General features: G+C 33.9%; 1 protein-coding gene across 6 annotated transcripts in view; it reads left to right on the plus strand.

Moving 5' to 3' along the window:
* The window catches only part of LOC129807037 (inactivation-no-after-potential D protein), a 75,057-nt gene that overhangs the window by 37,507 nt on the left and 20,709 nt on the right, over nt 1–16,841 (plus strand). For all 6 annotated transcript variants that reach the window (XM_055856004.1, XM_055856000.1, XM_055856003.1 and 3 more), the window contains 2 exons: nt 4,575–4,618; nt 4,879–4,964. In XM_055856004.1, coding sequence (XP_055711979.1) covers nt 4,575–4,618; nt 4,879–4,964 — 130 coding nt within the window. The remainder of the gene's footprint in view (nt 1–4,574; nt 4,619–4,878; nt 4,965–16,841) is intronic.

Raw genomic sequence — 16,841 nt, forward strand, 5'->3', positions numbered from 1 at the left:
CTAACTTTCACAATCTATATAACAATTTAAGATCGATATCACACACAATTTACGACACATTCTACCCACCAGTGATGTTAAAGTACATTGAAAATGTATCAATACAGTTTCATTCACATGTTAACTCTTTTTAAAGCTACTGAGAAAATTATTACTGATCAGTTAAACTGCTTTCATTTAGTGAAATCACAAAAATTCACGTAATAAATTATGCCAAATTTGAAAATATTTAATGTTCCGTTGAGAAAGTAAAAATTTCTGTGAAAATTTCTACAGAGATCACTTGAGTGAGAGAAATGCGAAAAAGTTAAAATAACATTCCGGAAATGTTAATTTTACCCTGCAGTATTGATCCAAAATCGGTGTAAATATTACCCTTTTTAAGTGTATTGGGGGTTAAAGTTACCCTTTTTCATATTAATTTTACCCTTAAAAAGATGTAAAATTAACATTAAAAAATTTTGATATATTTTTACACCTTAAAAATGTTAAAGTTATGAGGAAAGAATGTTAATCACACCCCCGTTTTTCTATCAGTGATGGTAACTCGTTTGAGAACAGTTGTCAGCGTTACTCGTGGTAAAAGCAGGAATAATAATAACCCTCATTCTCTCGCTATATTAGCACTTGGATGAACAACATTGACAGCAGCTATTTGTTTCAATTTTATTTTTTACAAAGAAATTATATAATACTCCTGGGGGTGTGATTAAATTCGCGCAGAATTTGTTTGGCTATTCTTTTGAAAATATAAATTTCAGATAAAAATTTAATTTTAATGTAAAAATGTTACAAAAGCAAAAAAACTGCATTTTAATGAACCAAGTGACAGTTGCTGTCAAATGCATTGTATACGGAAATTTGACGTTAAAAGTGTCAGTATAAATTACAGAGAAGAAAAATAATGAAAATTCAGTGAATACCCTGATCGTGAAGTGCATGATGAAAATCATTCTTCAATGATTCTGATGAAAATGAAAACAACGATCGGTTAGAAATACTCATTAACAGTTACTAAGAAAATAAAAGTTTTGATTTAGACAGCACAAAAGAATTGACTGAGTTTCTGGACGTCTAAATATAAGTAAAATATCAAAATACCTTATAAAATCTGAGCAATGGTAGTAGATTCCATTTGGTCTATCCCTGATTCTTTTAGTTATGTTTTTACGAATTAAAAAAAAAACTTGAGATCATGTATAATCCCGTATAATTGTACTGTATTTGTATTGTATTTTACTACCAACCTGTGTATTTGCCTTTACATTAGCCCCTCCCCCTATACCAAGCGTCCGCCGCCGTCTCAGCGTTGATGACCAGCCACCAAAGCCAAACAGCGGAAATGCTTCTTCTCAGGCTATATAGCCTATATAATAAAGCCGTGAATTTCTCACGTGAATAACTCATAATCTCAAAATTCACTCCCTCTGGGTGTGCATTCTGAGATGAGTGAATTATTCACGTGAAAAAACTTGCATAGAAAGTGTCATATGAAATACTCACAGAACCTATAGCATGAACGTTTTAGTGAAAATGTTAGTCACCCTAAGATGAAAACACTCTTTTGGTTTTGCCCAGAGCTTTCGATCCTTCTGGGGATCTTCTTCAGTGGCTGGAAGGGCATTAAATTTTTATTTTCAACGAATTTCTTTTTAACCTTTTAGAAAGGTCATTTTTTGGACAATTTTTAACTAACTCCACTAAATTGTGTTTCCAAAATGTCAACATTTTATAAAATGTTAAAAAGAAATTTGTTGCAAATAAAAATTTAATGCCCTTCCAGCCACTGAAGAAGATCCCCATCATGATCGAAAGCTCTGGGCAAAACCAAAAGAGTGTTTTCATTTTATAGTGACTAACATTTTCACTGGCAATCACCGGAGACATCCCTCTAAAGTTAATTGCGCCAGTTCATCGTTGAGACTTTTAGTGAAAGCTTTACAAACTCCTTACAAAAGCGAAGAGCGGTGAATTTCTCAAGTAAATAACTGTGTAATGTGTAATGAATTCTGAAATGATGAGTTATTCACGTGAGAAATTCACCCCTCTGAGATCACCTTCTAAAAGCATTTTGTGAAGCTTTCGCAAAAGCTATCATGCGAATTCTTGCTCAATTGGCATTGTTAGGTTTCGAACTCACGTGTGGTAATGTCACAAAAATTACAGAATTCCTCTACTCGACAACTGAAAACATATCCAAAAGTAAAAGTAATCGTTCGAGCTATTTTCTAAATCAACCAAAAAACTTGGTGTTTGTTGAGGGGGAGGAGAAAAAAACTTCCGAAGATTGTGTTTTACTTTTATGGAAGGTCATCCAAAAATTAAAATCAATATCTTTCACAGTTTCAGTTCAAAACATAACAAGTTGAAGAAAAGGGACTACTAGAGGGGAATTCTGTAACAGTATGACAATGTCGACAAATGACCTTTACATTGACAGTGATCTACAAATTGCCATTAAAGCTTTTAATGACTGATATGAGACGGATTTTTGATTATTTCCTCCGCATTTACCACTTAAAAGATTTTAAATTTGTCATAATGGCATTGTCATATTGTAACAGAATTCCCCTAGGAGTTTCTCTTTGAATTCGAGCAGTGCTAAAGATATGCTTAATCTTCATTTATATCTTCAATCATGCTTAATCTCAGATACAAGAATGCCTTCTCTACCAAATAGAAAAATTGTGAAAAAAAATTACTAAGTAATAATAACATAGTAGAACGTAGAATTTAATCTTTTGGCAAATGAGACTTTTATGTTTAGTAAAATTCCATATTACAGAATCACTGGAAGAATTATTATCTAATTAAACTACTGTGTTAAAAAAAAACAAAATATATTGTTAATATTTAAATAAATGTGTATTCTTTCTTCAACTTAAGTTCACTGTGTCTGCCACAAGTGGCGCTATTAACTGTTCTCAATCATGTTACCGTAGATACATACATGCTACTTTGGCCTCCGTCCGAGGGTGACTGCCTTCCTACTTTTCGGAAGCTTTTCATTAATTCTAACACTTAAAGAAGGTCTTCCGTGTTCACCGATCGGACAAGGTAGATCGAACAATGAAAGCCGGTGGATCGGATCGATGAAGATCATTCTTAAGTATTAGAATTAAAGAGAAAATTACGCAAAGAAGTAGGCGAAGTCACCCACATCTACGGTATATTTACGGGAAACTGGCGTAATACATAAACACTGTTATTTTTTTCATTATTAGATTTTATTTGTGACAAGTGAAAAATGTACAGTAACGTAATTTTAATTTACCTAGGAATCTGACTTATTTTATAATATTCTGATTAGTCTCGATGTCCACCCCAAACTCAAGAGTATAATATAAGCTGTGCGTCATTTTCTTAAAATTTACTGTATTCTTGGAAAATCAAGTGAAATTTGCACTTCCAAAAGTGCATATACTATGGTTAAGCACTCTCCTTTCGAACGTTCATACCTCCGAATAATGTGAATTTTTTCTAAGAAACTTCACTGAGAGAAATCCGATAAAGTTAAAATAACATTCCTGAAATGTTAATTTTACCCTGCAGTATTGATCCAAAATCGGTGTAAATATTACCCTTTTTATGTGCATTAGGGGTTAAAGTTACCCATTTCATGTTAATTTTACCCTTAAAAAGTGTAAAATTAACATTAAAAATGTTAATATATTTTTACACCTGAAAAGTGTTAAAGTTCTGAGGTAAAAAAGTTAATCGCACCCTCTTTTTTTCTCAGTGTTAAATATTTCTATTAAATATAAATTAGCTTATTAGTAAATGTCTTAGGAAAACTGAAAGAAAATTCACATTATTCGAAGGCATGAACGTCCGAAGGGAGAGTACTTTCCCCTACTGCCCCTAGTTTCTCTTAGATAAGATGACATTGTATTCAGTGATATAAATTAACAAAAGATGAGTGGAAGTTGTTTTTCTTCTTGTGGAAACTAAATGGGTTCATTTTAAAAGAAAAATATTTTCACTGAGAAATGAAAGCAAACTTTTTGCAGAGAATTCACTATTTTTCTTTCAAGTGAGATGTGCGAGGTGAGGGCACTTATCAACCCGCAAGTGGCGTTGGAAACCTTGTTGGAAACTGTTCTCAATTTTAAATTCTCAATCTTGTTCCGCCAAATTCAAGGGAAATATTCTTAGGGCCTTGACAGACCTGAGGATTAGCCGAGAGACGGCTTAGCGTAATTATATTTGAAATAATGATTAAACTTCATTTCCATCATTTTCCACTAAGTCGTCTCTCGGCTTAAGTCGTAAGTGTGTCTAGGGCATTAAGGTCTGATTCTTTCGACGACAGTTATAATATTTTGTAATTATTTACACCGAGAATTTATATTTCGTGTAATTTAACATCACTATTCGTTCTCATACTCAAACATCCCAATCCTTTCCCTTTCAAAATCATATTAACCATCATTAGCAGGGCTACACATCAAATTCAATGTAATTTTCTAATTTTCAATTAACCATCGGAAAATAGAATTTGATTACTAATATATTTATATCTATCTCATCTATCTTTTTTTCACACATTCTTCCTCCTTCTAATGTGTACATAGAATGACGGTGGCAACAGCATTGGAAAATGTGGAAACCAATTGTGGTGAGTTGAAGCCTCAAAAAGTGTGTATGCTAGTAATTTTTTTCTGCTTTTTTCGCGGTAAACTTCCGTGGAGGTTGAAAGGAAGAAAAAAGTATATAGCAGAGTCTTTTATCGTAATTCAATAATTCTATGTGACTACCTGGCGCCTCCATTGCACTTGAGCTTATTACAGTTTTTCAGCCATGAAACTCAATTAAAAGTTATAGCTTAACTTTATCATACCTTTTTTCATATACATTTTTTTTTGTTTTTAAATCCAGGTGACTTGGTATCTGGAAGTACTGTAAAAGTTCATCTTGAACGTGCTAAGGATACATCATTTGGGATATGTATTGTTGGTGGTCAGGTGAGCTAATTTTTTTCAAACTTTTTACAATCTTATACTTTGTAAACTTTAACAGTACACAAAATAATCAGTTTTTCCACATATTTATACACAAATCCCTCAGGAAATTGATTATAATTGCATAAGTTTAATCTTTTCAAAAGAGATAAATTGAATATATTTACTTTGTGTATACATTACAATTCTATTGCATAAATTGGATTTTTTATTGTTTAAACTCAAAGAGAGAAAGCATTATAGGGTGCATGCAACACCTATTGGCATTCTCAGAACTTGAGCCATGATCTATCAGCAGTCTTTTAGTACCATTTTTGGATATTAAATTTAAATATACCTCTCTTTATATCAAAAGAGAGATTAAAGAAGGCACATTTAGTACTTGCATTTTACTAGACATATTGAATAAATTTCAATGTATCCACGAAACTACTAAGAAGTGCTCCTTGAGAAATAGGTACGCCTTCGACCTTACCAACTTTGAATCAACTTTGGCATGTCGGCAAAAGAAGATCCCTTAATCGATTGAGAAATTTCCATATTCCCCAGTTCTGGTTCCTATCAGAATAAAGGCTCTCGATTAATTCGACAAAATTTAATGGAACATCCTTCTACCTACAGATTAGATCTAGACTCTTCTAGACAAATGTCAAATGATTTGACAGGGTGGCTTGAGCTCTTTTGAGCTTCCAGCCTTGCTGTAGCCTTTTAGTCACAATGGAGAAGAATCTTTGGCTCAGAACCTTATATGCTGGGCATACTTACGGCTTAAGCTAATTCCATCACTTCCATTTCCATCTGTTTCTGACTAAACGGTCTCTCGGCTTAAGATAAGATAAGATAAGATTTTAGTTATACCAAAATTCTGTTTCTTGGTCGCGTCTGCCGTCATCTTAGCATTACCAGCCTCACCAGGTAAACGACAGAAACCCTGGGTCAGTAGGCCGTATATGCCAACTGTCTCTTAAACTTAGAAACGGCTTAATTAAGGATAAACTGATGGCAATACAGTCTAACAATTATTTTGATTATAATTACGTTAATCCGTCATTAGTTATCTCTCTATACTGGAGATGATTTGGTTACTCAACCGTAATTAAACAAGGGATGAAATTTGTCTATTGTAGTGGTCTTTTAGTGCATTAAATGAAAGATTGGATTGACCTTATCTGTTCTAATCATATTGCCTACCCCTAAAGACTTTCCAATTTTAGCCGTTCTCATCCTTGCTAACCGGATGACTAGCCCACCAGAACGTTATTAAGGTGGATTTACTTCATGACATTTACCTCGGAATTCTCCTTCTCTCATAAACTCAAATTCGCAATTTTATTAGCTTTACGACACTTATTTTTCAAACAAATATCATAGATGCGGGTTGTCTTTCCCCTTCGACTTGTGTGTGACTTTGTCATTCTGTATGACTTTGTCAAGCTGCTGTACGTAAGCTTTTATTTACCAGACCACTTAAGTGCTAAAGTTAAAGATAAATTTTGAGAAAGTCTGTCAGGCTACGTACGTACTCTAACTTCGAACACTTCAAATTTTTCCTATATTTCTTTAATGAATCTGACTTATTTAAACAAAAAAAAGAAATATAACTTAAGACTAGTTAGAAAACATTCCCCAGGAAAGCTATGCAAGCCATTGTGAGGAGGCGTCGACCTTAAGGCAGACCTAGGACAAGGTGGCTGAATCAAATTGAAAATCTTGCCTTGGAGCGCATTGGGATTAAACACGAACATGTTTCTGAAGTGGCAGAGGATTGGCTTGCGTAATCCCAATAGAGATAAGCGGTTAAAAATGATGATGATCATGATGACTAGTTAGGTCTAACTACACCGAGAAAAATGTGGATGGTAAAATTTACCATCCTCCATACAAAATTCTAATGGCCGGATAGTAAAAAAGTCACCCAGCAAACGCGATATTAAATTGGACTGTCAAAAATTGTAGAATCTATTGCATGGATAGTAAATTCTAATAGCCGGATGGTAAATTCTAATATCCCCGGATATTAGATTTTACTATCCGGATGGTAAATTTTACTGGCAGGATAGTAAATTTTACTAGCCGGATATTAGAATGAAAAATGTCGGAAAAATTTATTTTTCCTTATTTTCATTGATTTTTGGCCATTGTTTGAGGGCTTGGGGCTCTTCCTGGATGACATTCTCTGTATTTCAAGCCATTTTGATGCGTGAAAATCTTTTTCCAACATTGACGACTCAGCCGAGATTTGAACACGCGACCTTTGTGATGACAGTCCAGCATCTTCCAGCTGCGCCACGAATTGCTATGATGTATTCAAAGCATATCGGGAACCGTTGCATCGGCACCCACGATATTCCAAAATTACATTCTAACAGCAGGATGGCAAATTTTACTGGCTTGGATAGTAATTTCAATCCAAATTACTATCCTCCGTTAAAATTTACTGTCTTCCAGTTAAATTTTAACATCAAATATGCGGCCAGTAAAATTTACTTCCCGGATATTAGAATCTAAGAGAGGTCAATGTAAAATCTAAAGGAGGATAGTAGATTTTACCATCCGGCTGTTAGAATTTACTATCCATAGGATAGTAAATTTTAAAATGTCAAGATGGTAGATTCTAAAGGAAAGTATCTATGGAGGATGGTATTTTCTACTATCTTTTGAGGCAGTAGAATTTAAAGACACGATTTGTAGAAAATACCATCCAAATTTTTCTCGGTGTAGATCAGATTCCTAAGAAATATGGAAAAAATATAATATGTTTGAAGCTGGAGTATGTGCGAAGCCTGAAAGACTTCCCCTACGAATTATAGGATGGCAAATTCACCTCCGGAGGATTTGCAAGATCGTAGTCCTGCACTCTTAGTGCAGCTGCAGTCTATTTCACTTGTGAATAAAAGCCTCTTATATATTTGACCCTATATCTACTACGGATTCAATGAAATAAACTTACCATAATTGCATGCAAGTATTGAAACATGTTAGAAGAAGTTCCTGTTTAAATTTCTTCCTTCGAAAAGACTGAAGTTATTACCGTAATCTATTTTCTAATTCTGAACTATTTCTGTTTGTCATAATGGTCATATTAGTTCTTATGGTAAAATGATAGCTAGAAACATTGCTAAAAGACCTTTGAGAAAGGTTGTAGCGTTTCTAAATAGTAACGAAGTTAGAATATAACTGATACTGAGAGATTTTTATTAGGGATATTTGTTTAATTGTTAAGTATTTGGATTTGTAATGGGATCTTGGGCACAATAATCCGATAGACTTCAGACATATATCAAGAGTAAGGGGGGGGGGGGGTCAATAAAAAAAAACATTGCTAGGATCGCCACTATAGTTTGCGTGAAAGTTAATTGAATATTCCATTTAATAATGCATTACAAACTGCGCAATATTTAATAACCTGGGGTGGAATGATAACTTTTCGACACTATCGAATCGACAGTGTCGATAAATCTATATCTCGTAAATTAATTATCTCGTAAATAAATTAAGTATACAGGTACTATACAGACGTATATGTACGTATACAGATCTATAGTATTAGATGCATAAGATCGGTAGTAACAGATCGACAAGAACTGCAGATTGTAGCTTACAACGCAGTTTTTCAAAGTGAAAGGGTAGGATGTAAAAAACAACTACCTACTAATATGATTATAATGGGACGTAGGGTTCTTTGTATCATCGACTGGCGTAGATTCCAAACTATTACATCCAATTACTCTCACGTCGCTTCTAGTGCTACTACCGTACTCCACTGTACGACTGATGATACCGATATACCATCGACTATTCCAATACGATCATTTCTTGCACCACCAGAGGCGCTGATCCTAGAAAGGAGACGTTGCTTTTCGAATGATTCGGATTGCTTTGTGTACAACACGAATTCCTTAATTTAATTACTTCTTGGGTAGACATCAGTCGAACCGAACTTTCGAAAATAAATTTTCAGAACATTAGCATCAAACTCACGAGTTTGACCAATTCACCAATTTCATTCCACATCTTTTCATTGGTATTATTATTATTATTATTCCAAATATGAGTGAAAAGTGCAACTCTCCTGCATACATAAAAGGTTAATTGCGCATGCCATCAGGACATGTGCATCACATTGCATTGGCAATGCACTGAGAGAAAATGAAAAAGGATATAAGAGTGGTCTTCTCAAAATACAGAGGTTGAAGTGAGAGGAAAACAAGACTTAATAGACCGGATGGATATCAATCTGCAAACAAGTTGTGATTGAAGTCTCTTCAACTTTGCCGGAATAGTCTTGTGGAAAAGTTTCTCGGAAGAGCATCATTTTCATTTTAGTAACGGCAACAAGTTACGATTTAGTTCTTTTCTGTACAATAAAAAAATAAGGAAAAACGAATTCTTATGAAAGATCAAAGTGAAGACACCAAAAAGACGTGGAACATAAAAAGTAAAGAGGGAATTTTTTTATAATATTAAATCGATTTTATACCAACAACATTTCCTTATGTTTTTCCAAGCATTCTTTAATGATTTGATTGCGTGCTAAAGTCCACAATTCTCCCAACACACAGAGACACTAAAGAACTTTTTCACCATAAGAGAACTTTCCTTCAATGGGATAAATTATACCATTAGTGTGATATTTGCTGAGCAAAAAAAACGGACATACAAGTATTTTGTGCCAACTATACCATTATGTAGGGAGAAGTAAAAAAGAAACCAGAAAGACCGTTCAAGTCTATGTTCATACAATAAACTTTTGTCCACAAGATATTCCGTGGGTGAGTTTTACGAATACACATTGCATAAGAATATCGAGGGTGAAAATGTTTTATGAAGTCACCAGAGAATAAACTAAAGCAGTCGAAGCTTAAATGTGACCAAAGCATTTTGATATTGTAGCATGACCTTTTAAATTCATTCACAAACCGCAATCATATATTATATATAGTTTTATTTCCCAAAACACGGAAGTATTTGGTGAAGTAAATACTCAATGGGGAAGACACCAAGATCCAGCTCAACATGCACGATTCAATCAACATGATTTTGAGATGAGGTATGCAAGAGTATGCTAAAACAAAATAACATCCAGAATATGTACATGTGAAGCATAACAATTGCATTTGCAAATGGAATGACAAATGAGTTTTCCGGATGCATAGAGGCAATTATCATGGAAATTTTGCCTTTTCCCAGAGAATGACCAAAAATAAAATTTCAACACTTTCCAAAACATGTTATCAAACAATTCTTCACTTCATGCATAGCATTTGGGATCATCGAAAGCGTAGGAAATAAAAATAAGATATAATATCCAATGAAATATATAGGATAACAAATTCCCAAATAAAATTTCATCCAGTCTTTCCTTTTACATCCATTTAATACACCCAGACATTTTATGACAAATATACACATAATATGCTCTGGATGACTTTTCCCAATAAATTTCCACACCAGTAGCTATTAAACTCTTTTTCTCACTGCTCCTTTTCACAACCCTCTTTCGCCCCCCATACCACTCATTTGGCGCAAAGGAGTCCTTTTTTCTCATCCTAAATAAAATATACAAAAATAAAAATCCTCATCCAGATAAACATTATCCTACCTTTTCCCCCTTCCCCCAATTAAAATCCTTCCATTTCCCTAAACAGAAACATGGGACACGAAAGTGAGAAAATGGAGAAAATCTAGAATAGGGTTCGGAGGGTTATTTTATACAACAATTTAATTAGTAAACATAACATTTTTTTTATATATATACAAAAGACTACTAATTGGGCACAAAGCAAATAAAATAAAATAGTTACCAGTTATAAAAATAAGTAAATTCATTAAGAATTTTTATATAGATACGTGGATACATCAACGTGGAAACGGAATCCAGAAGAACCGTTTAATAAATATCTCTGGAAGATTGAATACATTTAAAAAAAGATATTAAATAGCTTGAGGATTAAGCTTTAACGATAGGCTTCTTGAATTTCTCATCTGGCAATATTTTTGTAAATATTTTATGGATTATTGAATATTAATAGGGTCCACCCCTCTTACATGGTTTGAAAAAGAAAGAAAATCAGAAAATAATAACAGAGAAAAAAGAAAGGAAAAAGAGAAACGAATTTAGCCTGATACAGTCTGGTAGAATCTAGCGATGCCGATCAAAGATGATCTGGCATGCAAAGGAAGGGAGTTGAACAAGACAACCCCGTCGACAAAGATAGTTCGCGATAGCTGGTTAGAGTGAGCTCTCGGCACCAAGAGTCCCCGTACCCTAGCAGAGGCCTCAGGAATTAGAAGTGAGGTCAAGTAGCGCGGACGACCCAATGAAATCAGACGAAACAGAAAAGAAACCGCTCTCTGACGGAGGAGAGATGGGAGATTACAACCCATCAGAATGTTGCGGTTCCTAAAAATATGATCGCGAGGGCCGAGACTACAAACGTATCTAACGCAATTGTTAAAGGTCACCGCTAGACGCCTTAGTGTTTCGCAGTCAGCTGCGAAAATGAGTTCAGCACCGTAAGTCATCATTGGGATGAGAAGAGATCTCACGAGAAGGCGAGTGTTAAACGGCGTGATCTCACGGAAGCGTCGGAGTATGCGAAGAGTACCATAAATCCTCTGATTAATGTGAGAGATATGATCAGACCATGTAAAGGAGGAGTTAAAAACGACGCCTAGATTGCGTGCCCGATCAACAAATGACATGGGTTGCCCATAGATAGTGAGAGGAACTGAAGGAGCTGCTAAGGGCTTCTTAGAAATTAAAAGAGCCTGAGACTTTTTGGTATTGAGAGCTAAACCATGTTAAATTGAATTTTCAGACCTTCGGGAACTGGGCTAGAACTTTAGTCTGAAAATCGTTCATAAGATCTAAGGCTTATCCATATGGCCTAACTTCTCTAAATTCTTATTAGTCGAGACTTATTGGAAAATTTTTACTTATATGGATATTAAGGATAAATTATTATCCATTAGATTCAAAAAAAATCAAAAAAAATGCTCTCTATTTAAAATTTATTAGACTTTCGGGAACTGGGCTAAAACTCTACTGAATCTGAAAACCGTCTTAGCGTGGTTAATAGTCGAAATATGTAATTTAGGAAACTTTCCATAAGCTTTTTATGTACCAAACCGCTGCTTGATTTACGCCGTAGGTCTGTCGAAACTCCAATAGCGGTTCTACACCCAAAATTAAACTTAAAGATCAGATGTTTTCAGACTATGACTTAAGAAGCACTAGAATCCTAGCCTTAAACCAGTCTTCAGACTAGAGATATTTTATTGGTTTTCAAAATGCAGTGTATTATATGCCATTCTAATCCAATCCTTGGTTAAAATTTTCCAAAAAATATCGAAAGACAACAAATTAGAAAGCTCAAACATATACGGTTTTCCTCATCAGTCCAAAGTTTAGCTATACGGCTTAACTTCTCTAATTTCTTATCACGCAAGATTTTTGAAAAAAAAAAACATTAACTTAGGATTAAGTACTGAAAGTGGGCTAAACCTCCTTTGTGAAACCCGTGTTAGATATGAAGATCGTATTAGAGATTTATATTTGTCTCATAACACTGTGCAACAGCCACAAATGGGATGAAAAATAATGAGTAGTTTCTTGTTCCTTGGTATGTCGTGAACATTTCTCCCGAAGAAACTTGTGGTCCATCACCTCAAGTTTCTGAGATATCTTAAGAAAAAGATCTTTAAGAAATTGTTCGAAATATTTGAAAATAAGTTGTTTATAATCAATAACGGTACATCCTAGGATGTTGGTATCAAAGGATAACTCAAGAATGTGTAGAGGAGGATTCAAGGACAATTTTCCTGGAACATCGCATATCCCTATCCCTTCATTTTTTTAGATTTGTTTCATAAACCCCTAAATATCCTCCAAATTCATGAAAAGGATGCGTGGGAAGACTTGAATCCTTTACAAAAATAGTCTCCTGAATATCATAGGGTCGTAAAATATACCGTTATCCAGAAATTACCACAGAATTTTCTCTCAAAAATTCATTACCGTCGTTGCGGGTGACTTTGCACTCGGGGGGTGACTTTGCACTCTGCTGTTCGTGAGACTTTGAACAATTCTAGCACTTATTGATAGTCTTCGCCGATCCGGTCTACCATGTCAAAGTATATAGGGATATGTTAAGTACCAAGTAAGGTACAATGATCCTCAAAAGGATTCTTGTAGTTTCAGTAACAGTCAATGAAATCCCAGTATAGGTATTTTGTCAAAAAACGACTCCGCGAAAAAGTTATCTGAAGATGCAATTCCAAAATCGATTTCAGAGAAGTAAATTGCCCAAATCTATTCTAAATTTATCTGGCTAGAATAATTCACTTCGATTTTGATCATTATTTTTAGTAAATTCCTTTTTTTCACTATAGTCTTCCTAAGAACGCATGATTTATATTAAAAAATTGCATATAATGGACTTTCTTAAGCTTTATTATAGAAGTATTTGGCCAAAAATTATCAAATTTTTTTTATAACTTAAGATAAAATGACCGAGATCTACAAGATGGTATGGTCGCCATTTTGATTTGACGATTCTGTCCGCCATTTTGAATAACTGTCAAAACAAAAATCTCATCCGATTGAGCTGAAATTTTAGTATGTTCTGGCTGATGTCAAGACCTTTTCAGAACATATATAAAATCCGACCTAGGTCAAGCAATTGTCTGGGTACTGGGGCTCCAAGTTCAAAATTTTGACATTTTCATTAATACAGAACTACGGAGAGCTTCTTTTATCGAAACCATCACAAAAAAGGCAGTATTATCGTTAGGTGATGAGATCTAAGTAACAAACAAAAAGAAAAGTAATGTTTTCCTTTATAACAGCATATTATTTGAAGATCTGAAAAACTTTTGCAAATATGAAAAAATAAAAAAATAAATAAATGCACTTTTCATTTATTTTTTTTAATTATGTAAGAGTAAATAAATATATAAAATAAAAGCCTCAACCATTTCTAATGGTTACTGAGGCATTTCGTTTATGTTTTAAAATTCAGGATTAGAAAATAAAGATCGCCAAAATATGAATATTTCAAATTTTTAAACTTTGAGCCCCTGTATCAAGGTAAATACTTGACGTAGACTGGAACATAGATACGTTCTGAAAAGGTCTTGATATCAGCTACAACATACTAAAATTTCAACCCAATCGGGCCAGTTTTAGATTTTGACAGTTATTCAAAATGGCGGACAGAAACGTCAAATCAAGATGGCGATCATGTCATCTTGTAGATCTCGTACATCTTACCCTTAGATGTGAAGATCTTCATTGTCGTTTATTATCAGAAATTGTTGATTTTTTAGTATTTATTAAAAAGTGCAAAGTCACCCGCACCTTATCCCAAGTGCAAGCCTTTTTTCTTGATTTTTTTAAACATAGTAAAATTTTATAAAATTAATGCTATTGGCACAAAATCTATTCATTAACAACTGAATACAAATAATTTTACTCAAAAACCCCCCTCCTTTCACTTTAACTATCCACTTTTAGAGGGCAAAGTTGAAAAACAGCGAAAAAACGTGCAAAGTCACCCGCAACGACGGTATTTTATTTCATAGCTTAACGACATGCACTATAAGTCAATAAGACTTCGATATGGCATCGATCGGGCTCAAATTTTAATATGTTTTAGCTGGACCTTAGATCTTTCGATCAACACCAAACTTAAGGTCCCCCGACCCCTCTGACCCAAGCTATAATGGTCCAAATTTTTTTTTAAATGGCAATAACTCCGGTTCTAATTGTCCGAATTTGAAAAGTGAGGGACCAAGAAAAAAGAAACTACTTATTATTTTCCATCCCAAGAAAAAAAGTTTCATTTTGTTGCGCCGTGTTATCAAGGTAAATGCTACGATCGATAACTCATGACCTATAAATGATCAGCATTCAACCCTTTCATTGGGATGACGAAACCATTAGGTTTTTGAAAATAAATATGAAATTTTTCAATATTCTCTTTTACAAATTCTTTTGATGAAAAGGAGGAGGATGTGGGGCACCTTTGATTAGGGATACCTTTGAGATTGGATTTTTTTGTTCTATTTTTAAAATTATTATAATTATTATTATTATATGCTTTAGCTTTATAATTGGGTGAAAAATTTCATCACGGTAATGTCCCTTCCATATAAAAGCATCAGAAAAATCCAGATAAGCAGCTTATGGTAGCTGTGATTCTTTACTGGAAATGCGTGCAACTTTTAAGTGCTTGAAACTCGAAATGCGTGAAAATTCGATTGTGAGTTGAATCTTGGGGGTAAATAATCGTGTCGAGTAAACTGTTTTGGTGGTCGAAATGGATAAAATTGGTTCGACACGATTCTTTACCCACAAAATTCAATTAACGATCGAAATTTCACGCATTCCGAGTTGCAAGCACCTCGAGTTGCACGCGTATCGAGATCACTGTAAAGAATCTCAGCTACCATAAGCTTATCTGGACTTATTACTGGTCATTTTCTATTTCATTTTTAAAGGTATTTAACTTTTTTTATGTTATGATTTTCAAATTTATGCGGATCCGAAGGAAAAAGTGGGATGACATGATAATATCTTTTCGATAGTATTGACTGTCGATTCTGAAAAATTAAAATGATAGCTGCGCCATTTGTAGGTAATACAAATATTAAAGTAATATTAACAGTTACATTCTTTTAAGAATGGTATACTAAATCGTCCGATATTGTTTAAAAATCCGTCCTTCACTAAATCTACGAAATAGAAATTTAACGATACTATCGATACGATAGTATCAAAAAGTTATCTTTCCATCCCTGGTTCCCGAGACTTTCAGGAGCAGTAACAGTTCTTAATAAATCCACTCCTTAACGTATTTGGAAAATCAAAACTTTCATTATAATGACTTTATTCAGCTTGGCATAATCTTTCATTACCATGCGTCCTCCGCCGTCTTAACGTAGGTAACTAGCCTCCGAAGCCAAACGGCGGAAACGTGTCTGCATCGGCTGTATAAGCATTCGTTGCTTATAATATCGTTAAATACAAATTACAAATTTGCCTTACTTGATTTTACAAAACATATAAAACCTTATTTATGAAAGTACCCCAGTTTTCCCTAAATGAATAGTGTCCTACATTTCTTACACTATATTTCACATCACGATTTTTTTTTTTACAAACACTACATAACAACACTCTTTTTGTCGGATGTTTCTCTTTTAAATGACTCCCCTTCACTATTCAAAGGACCTTCTTTTCACTTCCCCTTCCACTAACTCTCTCGCTAAATAAACCCTTTTATTTTTTCATTTCTGCAAATACATCCAGCTTGTGGAAGCTCAGGAGTGCTGTAAACACATGTTAAATACTACCTCTGGGATGTCACAAAACTCTAATAATTTTCCCTCGTTCTGTGAGGTTTTCCCTTTTCCATTTTTGTACAAACAAAAAAAAGCATCTCCTCGTTAAATAGATTATTCAATAGCAGAATCCTATTAATCGATTTTTTTTCCTAATGAATCTCACAATTTATATTCCCAACCAACTGTTATGTGTTCTTTTTATTCTTTTAATTTCAAGTTTTTGTCATTAAAATTCTTGTGCATGTTTCCACATTAGAGAAACGAATGTTTTTTCTCTACAGATATGGAAATGTTTTTTTTTTAATTGACTACTTTTACTGCATAAAATAAAACTATAACTCACTTTTGTAATTGAACCAACAGAAAATGTTTTGCAAGAAAAGATTTTAAATCAATTTTACTCAATTGAGATTTTTTCAATGAATATTTTTTGTCTTTTTTTTGATACTCAATGCATTTTCACTTTTATTTATAGTCAACATAATGAAATAAAAATCTACCAGTTTTCTCTCAATATCATTTCTGCAAAAC

This window comes from Phlebotomus papatasi, chromosome 3 (genome assembly GCF_024763615.1).
Source record: "Phlebotomus papatasi isolate M1 chromosome 3, Ppap_2.1, whole genome shotgun sequence".
Lineage (NCBI taxonomy): Eukaryota > Metazoa > Arthropoda > Insecta > Diptera > Psychodidae > Phlebotomus > Phlebotomus papatasi.